The sequence below is a fragment of the Diabrotica virgifera genome, chromosome 8, assembly GCF_917563875.1.
Source record: "Diabrotica virgifera virgifera chromosome 8, PGI_DIABVI_V3a".
Taxonomy (NCBI): Eukaryota; Metazoa; Arthropoda; class Insecta; order Coleoptera; family Chrysomelidae; genus Diabrotica; species Diabrotica virgifera.
The window spans coordinates 228,524,285-228,538,428 of NC_065450.1; the positions used below are offsets into that span (position 1 = coordinate 228,524,285).

Below are 14,144 nucleotides of genomic sequence, written 5' to 3' on the forward strand. Positions count from 1 at the left end.
ATTTTCCCCTTTTTTTTCAAATCAACGGAAAACAGTGAAACTTATGATTTTTTTAGTACAAATATCTTCGAGATTATGGAAAAAGCTTTAAAATGACGTATTACAAAGTTTGATATACTCATTTATTGTTAATATAATTGCGAAAAAAGGTCGGAATTGCAAAAAAAAATATTTTCGCAGTAACTGTTGTAAAAATTAGTGTACAGCTTTGAAATTTTTGTCAAATGAGGGTCCTTTAGTGCTTAATATGTGATAAAAATTTCAAAGCGATTCATTCAATTGTTTAAATTTTATTCAAATTGTTTATCACAGAGAGCATTTTTTTGCAATAACATAAGTCAGAAAAAAATGACGTTAGAACCATTCCACAGGTGTCAAATGAAAGAGCATGAGCTACATTTTCAACATGGTTTTAAAAAAGTGAATAAAAAATGCATGTATTAGTAATAAATAATTATGCAAAATTATCATCAATTTTTCTTTATAAACTTTCTGAATAACTTTTCCAAAAAAATTAACTTTTTTACCCTGTTTTAAGTGTACAACTACCAAGTAATGTTATTTATATCATAATTGATAAAAAATTGTAACAAATATATATAATTTCTTATATAACAAAATAAAAAGTGTATAACGAAAGATTTACGATACTTTTGCATAATTATTTATTACTAATAAATACATTTCTTATTCACTTGAAAATATAGCTCATGCTCTTTCATTTGGTACCTTTGGAATGGTTCTAACGTCATTTTTTTACTTATGTTATTGCAAAAATGCTCTCTGGGAAAAACAATTTGAATAAAATTTAAACAATTGAATGAATCGCTTTGAAATTTTTATTACAGATTAAGTACCAAAGAACCATTATTTTACAAAAATTTCAAAGTTGTACACTAATTTTTACAACAGTTATTGCGAAAATATTTTTTTTTGCAATTCCGACCTTTTTTCGCTATTATATTAACAATAAATGAGTATATCAAACTTTGTAATACGTCATTTTAAAGCTTTTTTCATAATCTCGAACATATTATTTGTACTAAAAAAAACAAGTTTCCCTGTTTTCCATTGATTTGAAAAATGAAAGTGAAAAATATCATTTTTTGACACTAAATTGTTTATAAATAAAAATGGCCACCAGATCCTACGCAGGAAATAGTTACAATTTGTTCCTATAGGTATTACCTGTCGAAAAAACGCTTCAGTACCCTGGCTGTTTAAGTGTCATGGAAAAAACCTAATTACTACCCTGGACTATAGTAAATACACATCACTTGAGAAAGGCACTGTGCTGAAACAGGTGTAGTGACAGTAATTTATAATAAATTTTGTGAAAATATTCAAATCAAAAGTCTTCAGAGTTTTATTGTTAAATAAAAATAGACTTTGATAATTGAAATTCTCGTTCTTATTATTTCTAAAAATAAATAAATAGAAAAGATCGTAAATGTGACTGTTACTCTATTTATACTTACATAATTGTATTTTGACTCAAGACAATAATAATTGGCAAAAATGCGATGCTGATGCTGGTCCCATTTATAACAAGATCAAGTGAATTACAATAATGAATCTCTTTCTGTAATTTACAAACAAGACCACGGCCAAAAATATTTTAACAACTTTAGTATCGGTATAAAACGACTGGACAAAATGTTTATGTTTATATTTCCTATTACATATTTTTAATTAAATTAATTGAAATACTTTCATGCTATTATTATTTTCATATATTTTATATATTTTATATTCAGTCAAGGCATGACTGAATTGACAATTGACGATTACTGATTATTAATCCGGTAATAAATGTAACAATGTAGCAAATAAAGAAATAAAGATAATTTATTAGTAATATATTTTACAAAAAAAAACACAACCACAACATGCAACATTTTTGAAACAATTAAAAACTACTTTTTTTATGTAAATGCAACAAATAAACAAAGAAAATTAGTAATAAATTTTACAAAAAAACACACAAACAAAAAATACAACATTTTGTGAAGACAATTAAACACTACTTTTGTATGTAAATGTAACAATGTAACAAATAAAGAACGAAACATAATTATTCAGTAATACATTTTGCAAAAAAAACATGTTTGAAAAAATTAGAAGATACTTTTAATAAAATATTTTTAATATTTAATTACATAAGGTGTTCAAAATTACCTCCTAACACATTTATACACGCCTAAAAAAGATCATTGAAGCTACCTAATTACTCTACGACTCATTTGTAAATTAACACATCGAAATACACTTTGTATTCTATTTTTCATCTCATCCCTTGTTGTTGGAGGTATTTTATAAACTTCATTATTAACGCAACCGCAAAAAAATCAGTCCAGTTTATTAAATTCTGGTGATTTGGGTGGCCACGCTACTGGTCCATTGAAAAATGAAAATATCTCGAAAACTAATAAATTTAGACATAAGGAATGTTATCCAAAAAGTAAAGTACGGTAATGGTACTTTTCAATAGTGATATAAAATACAGGGTGTTCCATTTAAAATTACTGAGAAAATAATGTACTTGCGTTTTGACTCACCCTGTATTTGATATAAAGAAAATTAGCAATATCAATCATTCTTGAAAATTTTGACAATACGCAAAAATAGGGCATTAACAAACCATTGCTGTTTTGCTTATTTTTATTTATACAGGGAGTTGAACTTGTTATGATTTTCATATAAAATTGGTTACAACTTTGTATATACCCTCTATAATATAACAAACCTTTATATTTTTGTGATGGAGAAGTTAACAGGATTTCGAATTTAAAACAAAATATAGGGTGTTCTATTTAAAAAAAACATAAGTTTGGTCTGCCACTGTGTTATCGAACACCCTGTAACATTCTAACTAATTTTGTAATATGAAGCTCAAAGGGGGCTAAAATTTTTGTTATTAGCTTTTATTGTTATGTATTACTATACCGGATCTATTGAGCAATCACCCTGTAGTTAATAATTACTAAATTGTTAGTAATTTTGCCAATTTTGGTAAAATTGGCCAAAAACAAAAAAATTACCTACTAAAATCACTAACAAGTTGTGTCTGAGTTTACCGAACCGACTATACTAACTGTGACAATGAAGTAGTAATTGTAAACCTCGAAACCGGTAGCCTTTTTTATGAAAAAATTATTTTAGACTATGATTGTCTTATCACTTGCTAATAAATGTTAGTATGGACTCAGGTTGTCAAACTTTTATATTACCTCCTGAGCAGATGGGATGTGAATTATAAATTGTAAAATTCCCTCATCTTCCTATAGTCCCAGAATCCGCATGGCTTGCATTTTTAGAAGCCTCGCATGGTGTAACCAGAGAAGGTTTTCCATTGTTTTTAATCGGGTACGATATAAAATGGTATTTTAAATACATACCATTTTATGTGCTATTAGATTTATAGCGACACGCTTCATTTATTATTTTTTTAATTGCTAATTTTAAATATTAACTTTCTTTACTAAACGAAAATAATAGGGGTCATTTAAAATTCACAATTCTTTCTATACGAAACGAGATGGTAATGGCCTGTTCAGTCTCAGTTTAAAAATTCCCCATTAAATAGTAAACCTTATCAGACCTTATGTCAATGAATCACTGTTTGAATGCATTCGAGGACTCTTCTTGACAGAAATGTTTTCAGCTTTTAAAACATCAGATAAAGGACCAGCCTCTTTATGTCGATAAATTAGGTCTTCAACGTAAAACCACAGACATGTCTTTTTTCAGTATAGTCACAGCAACCACCCGGCGCGGACACACCACCACACTCGCAAAGAATAACAAACCCTCTTTCGAGCAATATTCACGCTATTTTACCGACACAAATAAATAATTATTGACAAGTTGTTGTTTTTACACTTATTTTAATTTAAGTTAATTGATTCCGTTAACCACCAACAGAACATATTGAAAACTTAAACTTTTTTCTAGCAGATGTCGCTAGGACATCCCTGCCATTTCGTTCCTTGCAATCCTTGACGGCACGCGGAGTATTATCCTGGTTCATTCAAAGAGAAGAGCATATGTATCTCCTGATGAGTGTCTAAGAAGCTGAGAAACCGATAGAGGTGCTTGCTGTACTCTCTGATTGAACTAGAGATATAATGCGACTGCAGTTTAGGTTTGCAACGAAATCGAAAATGTTCATTCGTTTTTAATTTTACATTATTTCGAATTTTTATTTTCAGAATAATTAGAGATGGCACCAACAGCAACTATAATTTCACCTTCCAGCACTTTGTCTTCTCCATTTGCTCTTAGCAGAACCCAACAAGATTATGGCTGTAATGGATCATTAAATTCATTACTCAGTTCGTTTCCAGCTACCAATTGGTGTCATTATCAAAACAACGACCAATATCAAGTAAATATTGCAAGTGTGTGGCATGTGCGAATATTGTATGATGCTAGTATTACTAATGATTTTGCTGCATGTGCTTCTAGCGTTTGCTTGGTATGTATAAGACTTGATTATCAAGGATTTCTTTTAAGAATCTCGTTCTGCCTATTAAGCAAGCTGAAGTAAACATGTTTTTTTTATAAATAATTTATATCTGTAGGTGTAGGTAATGATTAAAGGGGTCTAGGAAAGTTGGTCGACAACACTTCGTCGACGGAAAATTAGTCAACAACATTTGGTCGACAAACAGTTGGTCGAATGTACAATTCGTCGACGAACATTTCTGTGCTCCGTGCGTAAACAGAGTTAAGTCCTAAAACACTGTTTTGAGATAAACGCGTTTAAAGTTTGCAATAATCTGTTTGAGTTATACTTTTGGAGTTTTTACAAGAATGTATCCCTCAAAATTATTTTAAACACTTTTGATCAATTGAATATTTATTTCTCTCAGTAACATAATCAATAAATAATATAAACAAACCATATAAGTATCATCAAAAAAAATAATAAACTTTTTCTTACATGGACTTAACACAATTTGCACAAATATCATGAACTTAGCACGCTTAACGCATAACACAAACTATTACAAAAAGGATAAAAAATAATATTTAATAATAATAATAATGGGGATTCTTAAGACCAAAGTAGCAGGTTTTAATAAATAATAATACTAGAACATTTAGCAAGACCAAAACTTGTGTTTATTCATCGTAAACCAAGTAAGTAATAATACAAAGTATATAAGTAAAATAATACAAAAAATAACAAAAAGTGATATGGAAAACAAATCAATATTTTTTTATTATTTAATATTTACATTTTTCCCTTCTTCCTGACAGTTTGTTTCGTTGATTTATTTTCTTGGCAACTGTCATTTTTTTCGTGGTTTTCACATTTACTTTCTTTTTTTGCCAATCTCTTCATTTTCTTTAGCAGAAATGTCATCAGTGTAGGTATCCTCTCCTTCATTTGAGGTTATTAAGTCTTTATAGAATTGGTAAAATACTCGTGAAATGTATAAAAGCAGGTTGAGGAGGTCATTCTTTTTCTTCTTAGGTACATATAGGATTTTATCCTGGGTAACGTAAACTAGGGTCCATTTTGCTAATGGTTTCTTTGCCTCCTCTTTTGAAACTAATGCATTGAAAGCAGCTTAGCAGAGTCAAAGAAACTATCTCGATTCATCTCCCTTATCACGAAAGGGCGTTTCTTACCAGTGCTTTGTATAACTTCGGCACAATCATGAGGATGGTGGAAGATCCAGTACTAAAAAATTGATTAATCTCTTCCACGTTAGGAGAATTTTACAGGGCTACCATACACATACATAACTGCTACATGAGTATTCCTGTTTTGACCACCATATGTATCTGAGTACATGGTCAAATTTTTCGCAACAGGCTTTAAAGCTTTAATAAATTTGTATACACATGTGCCAACTCCATTAGCACCTCTGCGAGCTACATTTTCATGCCAAAGGTAACAGTAAGTTGTGCCATCACTGCAGTCGTAGACTGTTAGATTAAAAGTCCAAAGTTGGCGTTTGTAGAAGGCTACAGAACTATGCACGAGTGGAGTGGGAAGGCATTGCTGCATGTCAAATGTCACAGTTTTGGTTGAACGTTGAACGTTAACTTTTGTATTTTCTTTGTCTTTCTAGACTCATACGCACCCTCCCCGTTATCAAGGTGGTCATTTTTTTGTTTTAAAAACTGCTTGTTTTCATTTTTAGAACATATTTTAAGTTGAATATCTAGCCTATTACATTTTGAGCAGGTAACTACTTTAGGCTTTTTAATTTTTAAATTTAAGTTGTGAAACTCCTCACAAAACTTAGTATAAGCTTACCGGTTTTGAACTGGTTTCAGATAGGGTACGCTTGTATTCTTCATGTTATAGTATCACTATCGTCAAATGTGGAGAAACAATTTTTTTCCCACAATCTCGTCTTGAGTACGGGCTTTCATAAGCTGGGATTCTAATTAGAAATGTATTTACTTTATTCCTTTCTTCTTCAGTTATAAAGGTTATGATCTTATCTTTTGAATAATAGACTGAATTTGAATTTCTCCGACTTTCTCCAAATACTTTTAGTAAAATAGACAAATCAGCTTTAAATGCGTCCGGCGTACAGAGAGCCAACGCAATAACTTATTAGTGTACAGTGTGTTAAGTCGCAAAATTATGGGACTTAACACACTGAGTCTTCTTGTTTCTTAAATAATGTTTAATGTAAAAAGTGATATGTCTAAGTTCAGGACTTAACACGCTTTACACAGTTAGGATTGATCGTTTTTCATTTGTGTAAAATGAATATCCTAGTTTAGGAATTGAATTGGACTTGATAAATTATATACACCTGTAGATATCAAAATCTAACATACATATAGTGCATTGGCTAATTTCGACCATTTTTGGACTTAACTCGCTTTACGCACAGAGCACAGATTTGTTCGAATGGATTTTTTGTCGACAAACTGTTATTTATCTTCAGGATAAAGAGATCAATGGTGACAAACGACGGATTATTCGTTTTTATTTTGTTAACTGGAATATTGTATTAAACATATATGAATTTATTTTTTTTTTCGGGGTTTTGTTAATTTCTTTTTCTAAATCTTAATTATTTTTAAATTTAATGAAAAAATTGGCTGCGGTGGGAGAGTAGACAGCAAATATAAACCGATATTTTAATTAGTGATGTACCGTTCTTCTTTTTCGTGTCGGCGCACTTGCGAAGGGAGCATTTTCGGACAAGTCAAATTTGGGGGCACTTGCGGACAAGACGAAATATACGAGATGCTGAGGTAAATAAATTGTTAGGGAATCGAGGCATTTCCGTACAATGTTTTCGACTGCAATAATCAGTCAATATCAATAAAAAAAGTAAATTACCCTTCACACTTTATCCAAGGCTTAGGACTGGTAATCTATAAAATTATTTTTTGAAGTTATACTTCTTTACGCGCGATATGAGGGTGAATTTTAATAGGATTAAAACCTTTGATCCCGGCGCAGTCGCATTACAACTTTGTTCTGATTGGATGTTCAAATGACATGACAAAAATTATCCAATATGGCAGCTGTGGGACTGTGGTTTGGTTATAATGTATGCTTGTTGCGTTTTAAAATTTGTAGGAAGAGAAACAACAAACAAAAAGTTAGTTAATGGTTATACTGCCTTTTTAAATAGTTTTCATATTATATTTTTGAACTTATTAACATAGAAGAGATGATTGTTGCATGCCAATGTGAAAGCCCATCAATCTGTGACTAGTATGAGTGTCGCAAAATTACTGATAAAAAAACCTATTAGCTCGAAGGCGTAGAGAACTGTGGATAACAACAATCAACCGGGACGATCTACGATCTCGCTTATTCAAAGCTAAAGAATCTTACACTGGTAAGTGTTTTAAAAATAGTTGATCAAATTTTGTTATGCTATTTGAACATAGCCACTTTGCACGATGCAAGTGATTGCGAAATTTATTAGTCGTTATACGGGCTCTGATTGGGTGTTGAAATGATCTGTCAATAATAAATAATTGTTCAATATGAAGGTAAACAAATGTATAATATATTAGTTTTATTGTTGTGAGGACAGAAACAAAAAAGTTTATAATTGTGGTTATTTTTAAATAGTTTTTAAAGCAACAGATATAGTCTGTTCGCTAAACTCAGACGCAACTGGCTACATATTTTAGTCGATAATTTTTTTGTTTTTTTGCCAATTTTGCAAAAATTGGCGAAATTACTAACTATTTAGTGATTATTAACTATTTAGTAATTATTTTTTGCCAATTTTACTAAAATTGGCAAAATTACCGACTAAAATATCTAGAAAGTTGCGTCTGAGTTTAGCGAACAGACTATACGTAATAATTGTAAATGTATCATAGGTACATACCTATTTGAACCTACCAAAATACATAGTATGTAATACTTTTATTTACATAATTTGATTACCATCAAAATTTCTATCAATATTCACCTAATATATTGTTTTCTTACTCTATGTTTTGTTGTATTTTTTCAATTCCAAATCATTTCAATTCAAAATCAAAATAATTTGATTTACATAATTCAAAAATGTCAAAAGTTTAATCCGTTTAGTTAGTCGATCTTCGCACATAATGACACACTGTCTCCGTCGCGAAGCGTTTAATGCGAGTGAACCCCAATGCAATGCCAATACCAGCCGCGCTGGTAAGTTGGTTCGAATCCCAATAGAAACTTTTATTTTTTTATTTTTTTTATACATTTTATGATTGTAAGTATATTTATTATATAATTTTATTTTCAGAAAATACGTATTTAGTTAAAAAAATTTCCGACAATTAATGATCAGAAATCATTTGTGACATTTTAATGTGTTTGTGTGTGTTTTATTCTTTTATTATTTTAATTTTTGGCACTGTTTTAATAAAAATGTTTGAGAAGTAGTAACTATAAATTAGTTTAATATTTAAATAAAATATAAATAAAAAGTATATTAATTTCGTTTATAATCATATAATCATATAATAGAAGTATAACTTCTTACGTGCGTACAAAGTACACACACATTCTATTTTTTGGTATGGTACAAAGAAACTAACTTTATATATTGGCGTGTTTAAAAGTTTTTGTTACCATCATTATTTCCTTTGGGTTTTTGTCGACGAAAAATCCATTCGATCAAAGGTTCGTCGACGAATTGGGCATTCGATGAATTGTGCATTCGACCAACTGTTTGTCGACCAAATGTTGTCGACTATTCCGTCGACGAAGTGTTCTCGACCAACTTTCCAACACCGCGATTAAAGTGATTCCAATTTTATCATGATTTACAATGTATAAACTTTGTAAATCAAGATTTGGGATTTAACATGTATATGTTACCATGGGCGTCCGCAGGATCAAAACTAGGGGAGGGCAGATTTTAGAAATAAAAAAATTGGTTAGATAAGCAATAATAAATATAGAATTGAGAGTCTTCAGAGAGGGGAGAGGGTGAAGGGGTTTCCTAAGAAAAGTTTTGAAAATAATGTTTTTGGAGCCAAAATTATAACTCAATGACTTCATACAAAAATGAAGCAAACTAAATATAATTTAAATATTTAAAATTTTTTTAATAATTTTTACAAAAACGTGATGCAAATTTAACAAGTTTATTTCCTTCTGGATAAGTCTTCGATTTGTGAAGCAAGATAAATTGTCTGTTCCTAAACACTATTATTTAAACAACAATTTACGCGGATCTCAATTGTAAATTCTTGTAAAACTTTCTCTACAAACTCTTTCTTTTTTGGTAATATTTGTTTTCGATGAATGCTCATTAGAGCTAACCCATTAAGGCGATCTTCGACCATTGTACTCCGCAGCCATGTTTTTATACTTTGAAGACTGCTGAACGACCTCTCAACTGTACACGTAGTGCAAGGAAATGTTACGAGAATTTCCAGCAATTTTTTTGTTAACGGATAAAAAGTAGTGGACGCTCGAACCAGTTCAAAAATTTCAAGGGTGTTGAAGATGTCTAACTCATTGCGTTTTTTTGTTCCAATGCTCTACTCGTACTTCTAGCTCTGCATCTATTCCATTTCTTTCATAGTGGTTTAAGGATTGTTTCAGTTGTTCTAATTTAAGGCCATTTAAATCAATTTTTGATAAATGTTTGGGATGCAGAAGAGTCAGAGCGAAGGCTGGCGTATTTTCTTCGGAAAACCGTGTCTCTAGAGAAGATATGAAAGAATCATGGATCGCCTCCAGTATTTACTAGGCGTATCAGCTGGTTGATTGCTTCTATGCTGTTGCTTGTCTACAGTTCTAGGGGTAGATAATTCAAAACCGCATTCTTCGGCTATCTTATTGGCTTCATGCAATAAAGTGTTTGTTACGTTCTCTGCGTTCTGTCTGTGTTTTTTTTAAATATCCATGATTTGACGAATATGTTCCGCTACCTTTAAAACATTAGTTTGCGCAGATTGTACGCGGTTGACTATAGGCTCCAGGTATTCAGAATATTTTGCAATCACAATGACAGCGACGATAAATCCTGACTTGCATGCCACAGAATGCAACTGATAAGATGTTTTTCTAGTAACCACATTTCCTTTAACGGATAGGGATTGCAAGGCCTGTACAATTTCAATGAAATTTGTTCGAAAAACCCTAATTACCTTGTATTTCTCGAACCACCGCGTTTCGCAGAGGCTAGGGATATTTGCTATCATATTCCTTCTTAATACTGATTCACGGAAGAAATTGGTTGTATAATTAATAGTTGCAATAGTATTTCGAACTTCATTTAAGCTATTTAAATCGTTCACAACTAAATTTAAGCTGTGTGACGCACAGTGAAAAAAAAAAAGATTCGAATAGAAAGAAAGTACGAATTCAGGGGTGGTTGCCGTTGCTTGCAGATTTAAAAAAATATTAGGTAAATAAAATAATAGCAGATTTCAAATTTCAAGTTTTGTTACGTTTATGTGGTTTTTTCATCCCAGCTAGAATATAGAAACAGAGTGGTTGCATTCAAAATCAAGTTTAAGTTACAAATTTGTATTTTTCTATATTGCTTATTCACCAATTTTACACTCGCCTCGTCCTCTCTAGGGGGGGGGGGGCAGCTGCCCCCCTCTGCCCCTCCCTGTGGACGCCCATGTATGTTACAGTTCAAGTTGATTCTCAGTTAGAGTTGACTATTCCTAGTTCGAGTCAACTCCAACTAAAACGAGCAGTAAAAGTTGATTTGAAAAATTTAATTCAACTTTTACTAGTTTGAGTTGACTATTCCTTGATCGATTCAGTAAATGTTGATTATACGAGTATAATCTTACGTGCTTTTTTGATAACTCAGCGTCTCTTTGTTTTGACCGTTTCAACTACTTTTCACTTATCATGATTTGAACATACAGGCCAGGAAATGAAGCTGAAAAAAAGGCAAAACCTCGCAATTTTTTCGTTCAGCATCGTACAAAAAATTTGGGATTAGGCTCATTTTACCCTCTACTTCATTTTATATATTGGGCCGTTGTACGCTTTTGGTTTTTTAAGGGCGATAACTACCCCTAATTGTAAAAAATTATAAAGCAACATTTTAAACTTTAATATGGTCAACATTTGGTTTTTATTAGTTAAAAAGGTTATTCGATTCTCTATTCAGTAATATAAACATTAACATAATTATTTATACAGGGTGTCCAAGAAAACAAAATTTTTGTTAAATTAATTGACACAAAAATAAGAATGTATGTAATTGGTTTAATTCAAAATACATTCTACTGCTGTCACAAAACAGAAAAAATGTTTTTTGATAAATAAACATTTAGTCCAGAAAGCCACTGCGCATCCGCTAGGAAAAATATTCTAATTCGGATTTTTTGCACAATCTTACTCAAAAAGGACCCCTTTTAACAAATTTGCATGTTGCCAGGACCAAAAGTTGGTCAAAAATTTTTTAAACGTTTTTTTTTTGTTTTTTTCCTAAAATTATTTTTTTTGCATGGAACAATTTTTTTTAGGTTTTCTGGATCATTCCAAACAGAAAAGGTCTTTAGTGACTTTTCTCTAAAGTTGATAGTTTTTGACATATAAGCGATTAAAAATTGAAAAATTGCGAAATCGGCCATTTTTAACCCTCCAAAACTATGTGAAAAACTGAAAATTTTAATGTTACCAAGGTAGGTAGATATTCTTTAAACATCGACTGATGAAATCCCGAAGAGTTTTTTGCAATACAATATTCAAAACTCCTTTGTTTCTTAATTGTTAATCAAGCGTGCGCGACACTATTTTCCACCGTTGCATGTGTATGCAGTATGGTGCAAATGAAAGGAATAAATTCGTTATTTCGTAAACCGACGACTTTAAGGGAAAATCCCGAAACAGGTCGATTTTTATTTTTAAGTTATGATATTGTGACATATATGGTATACTAGTGACGTCATCCATCTGGGCGTGATGACGTAATCGATGATTTTTTTAAATGAGAATAGGGGTCGTGTGCTAGCTCATTTGAAAGGTTCTTCAATTCTCTATTCAGTAATGTAAAAATTTATATAATTATTTATACAGGGTGTCCAATAATTTAATTTTTTTGTCAATTTGCCAAATGATTTAATTTAATAAAAAATTTTTGGACACCCTGTATAAATAATTATGTACATGTTTATATTACTGAATAGAGAATTGAAGAACCTTTCAAATGAGCCAGCACACTACCCATATTCTCATTTAAAAAAATCATCGATTACGTCATCACGCCGAGATGGATGACGTCACTAGTATACTATATATGCCACAATATCATAACTTAAAAATAAAAACCGACCTGTTTTGGGATTTTTCCTTAAAGTCACCGGTTTACGAAATAACGAATTTATTCATTTATATTTAATACGGAAAATAGTGTCGCGCACGCTTGATTGGCAATTAAAAAGCAAAGGGGTTTTTGATATTGTATTGCAAAAAACTCTTCGGGATTTCATCAATCGATGTTTAAAGAATATCTACCTACCTTGGCAACATTCAAATTTTCAGTTTTTCACATAGGTTTTGAGGGTTAAAAATGGCCGATTTCGCAATTTTTCAATTTTTAATCGCTTATATGTCAAAAACTATCAACTTTAGAGAAAAGTCACTAAATACCTTTTCTGTTTGGAATGATCCAAAAAACTTAAAAAAAATTTGTTCCATGCAAAAAAAATAATTTTAGGAAAAAAACAAAAAAAAACGTTTAAAAAATTTTTGACCAACTTTTGGTCCTGGCAACATGCAAATTTGTTAAAAGGGGTCCTTTTTTAGTAAGATTGTGCAAAAAATCCGAATTAGAATATTTTTGCTAGCGGATGCGCAGTGGCTTTCTGGACTAATTGCTTTTTTGCTTAATTTCAATGTTCAAGCTGCCATCCATCTGCCTCTGGGTAGGTTGAATATTGAATTTAAGCAGCAAACAATGTTTATTTATCAAATAAACATTTTTTCTGTTTTCTCTCAGCAGTAGAATGTATTTTGAGTTAAATAAATTACATAGGATTCTTCTTTTTGTGTCAATTAATTTAATTCAAAATAATTTTTCTTGGACACTCTGTATAAATAATTAGGTCAATGTTAATATTACTGAATAGAGTATTGAATAGTCTTTCAAATGAGCTAGCACACGACCCCTATTCCCTATTTAAATAAAGGGGTGAGGGATGTGGGAGGGAGAGGGTTGACAAATGACAGATGTATGTACCGTAAAAATGTGTCTCCCTTAGATAAAAAATCGACGTTTCGTTATTTCCTTAAAATCTAATAAATACTGCCAAATATCGAGGTAGACTGTTTTGTTTGTCCACCCTGTATAAAAAGAATTACAGAAGGCCGAATATCAATTTTAATTAGGAGGGTAGTTAGGGGGTTGTTTTCACCTTACCGACCTTATTTTGATCATAAGTCGCTCAATTTTTATGCTAGAAACTTTTTTTTGAAAGGTCTAATTGTATACTTAAAAAAATTTTTCCACCTACCTCTACCGAAAGTATACTTTTCCGGACCTGATTGTAGGGAGCAAAGTTGTACTTTTCCTCCCTAGGGAGGAAAAGTAAAAGTGACGTCATGGTATTTTATTCATGAAATATAACTTATTGACGCCCTGTACAATATCTATTTTCTATTGCGTAAGTATCTATACATTTTAACGTTTATTTAAAAACACTCTGTATTTTGCAGAATGGTAAAAAACAGTAAATTG

General features: G+C 31.1%; 1 protein-coding gene across 1 annotated transcript in view; it reads left to right on the plus strand.

Annotated features, from left to right (window-relative positions):
- The window catches only part of LOC114337865 (zinc finger CCHC domain-containing protein 24-like), a 59,964-nt gene that overhangs the window by 13,100 nt on the left and 32,720 nt on the right, over nucleotides 1-14,144 (plus strand). Inside the window, exon 2 of the mRNA XM_050659759.1 lies at nucleotides 4,212-4,387. Coding sequence (XP_050515716.1) covers nucleotides 4,223-4,387 — 165 coding nt within the window. The 5' untranslated portion in view covers nucleotides 4,212-4,222. The remainder of the gene's footprint in view (nucleotides 1-4,211; nucleotides 4,388-14,144) is intronic.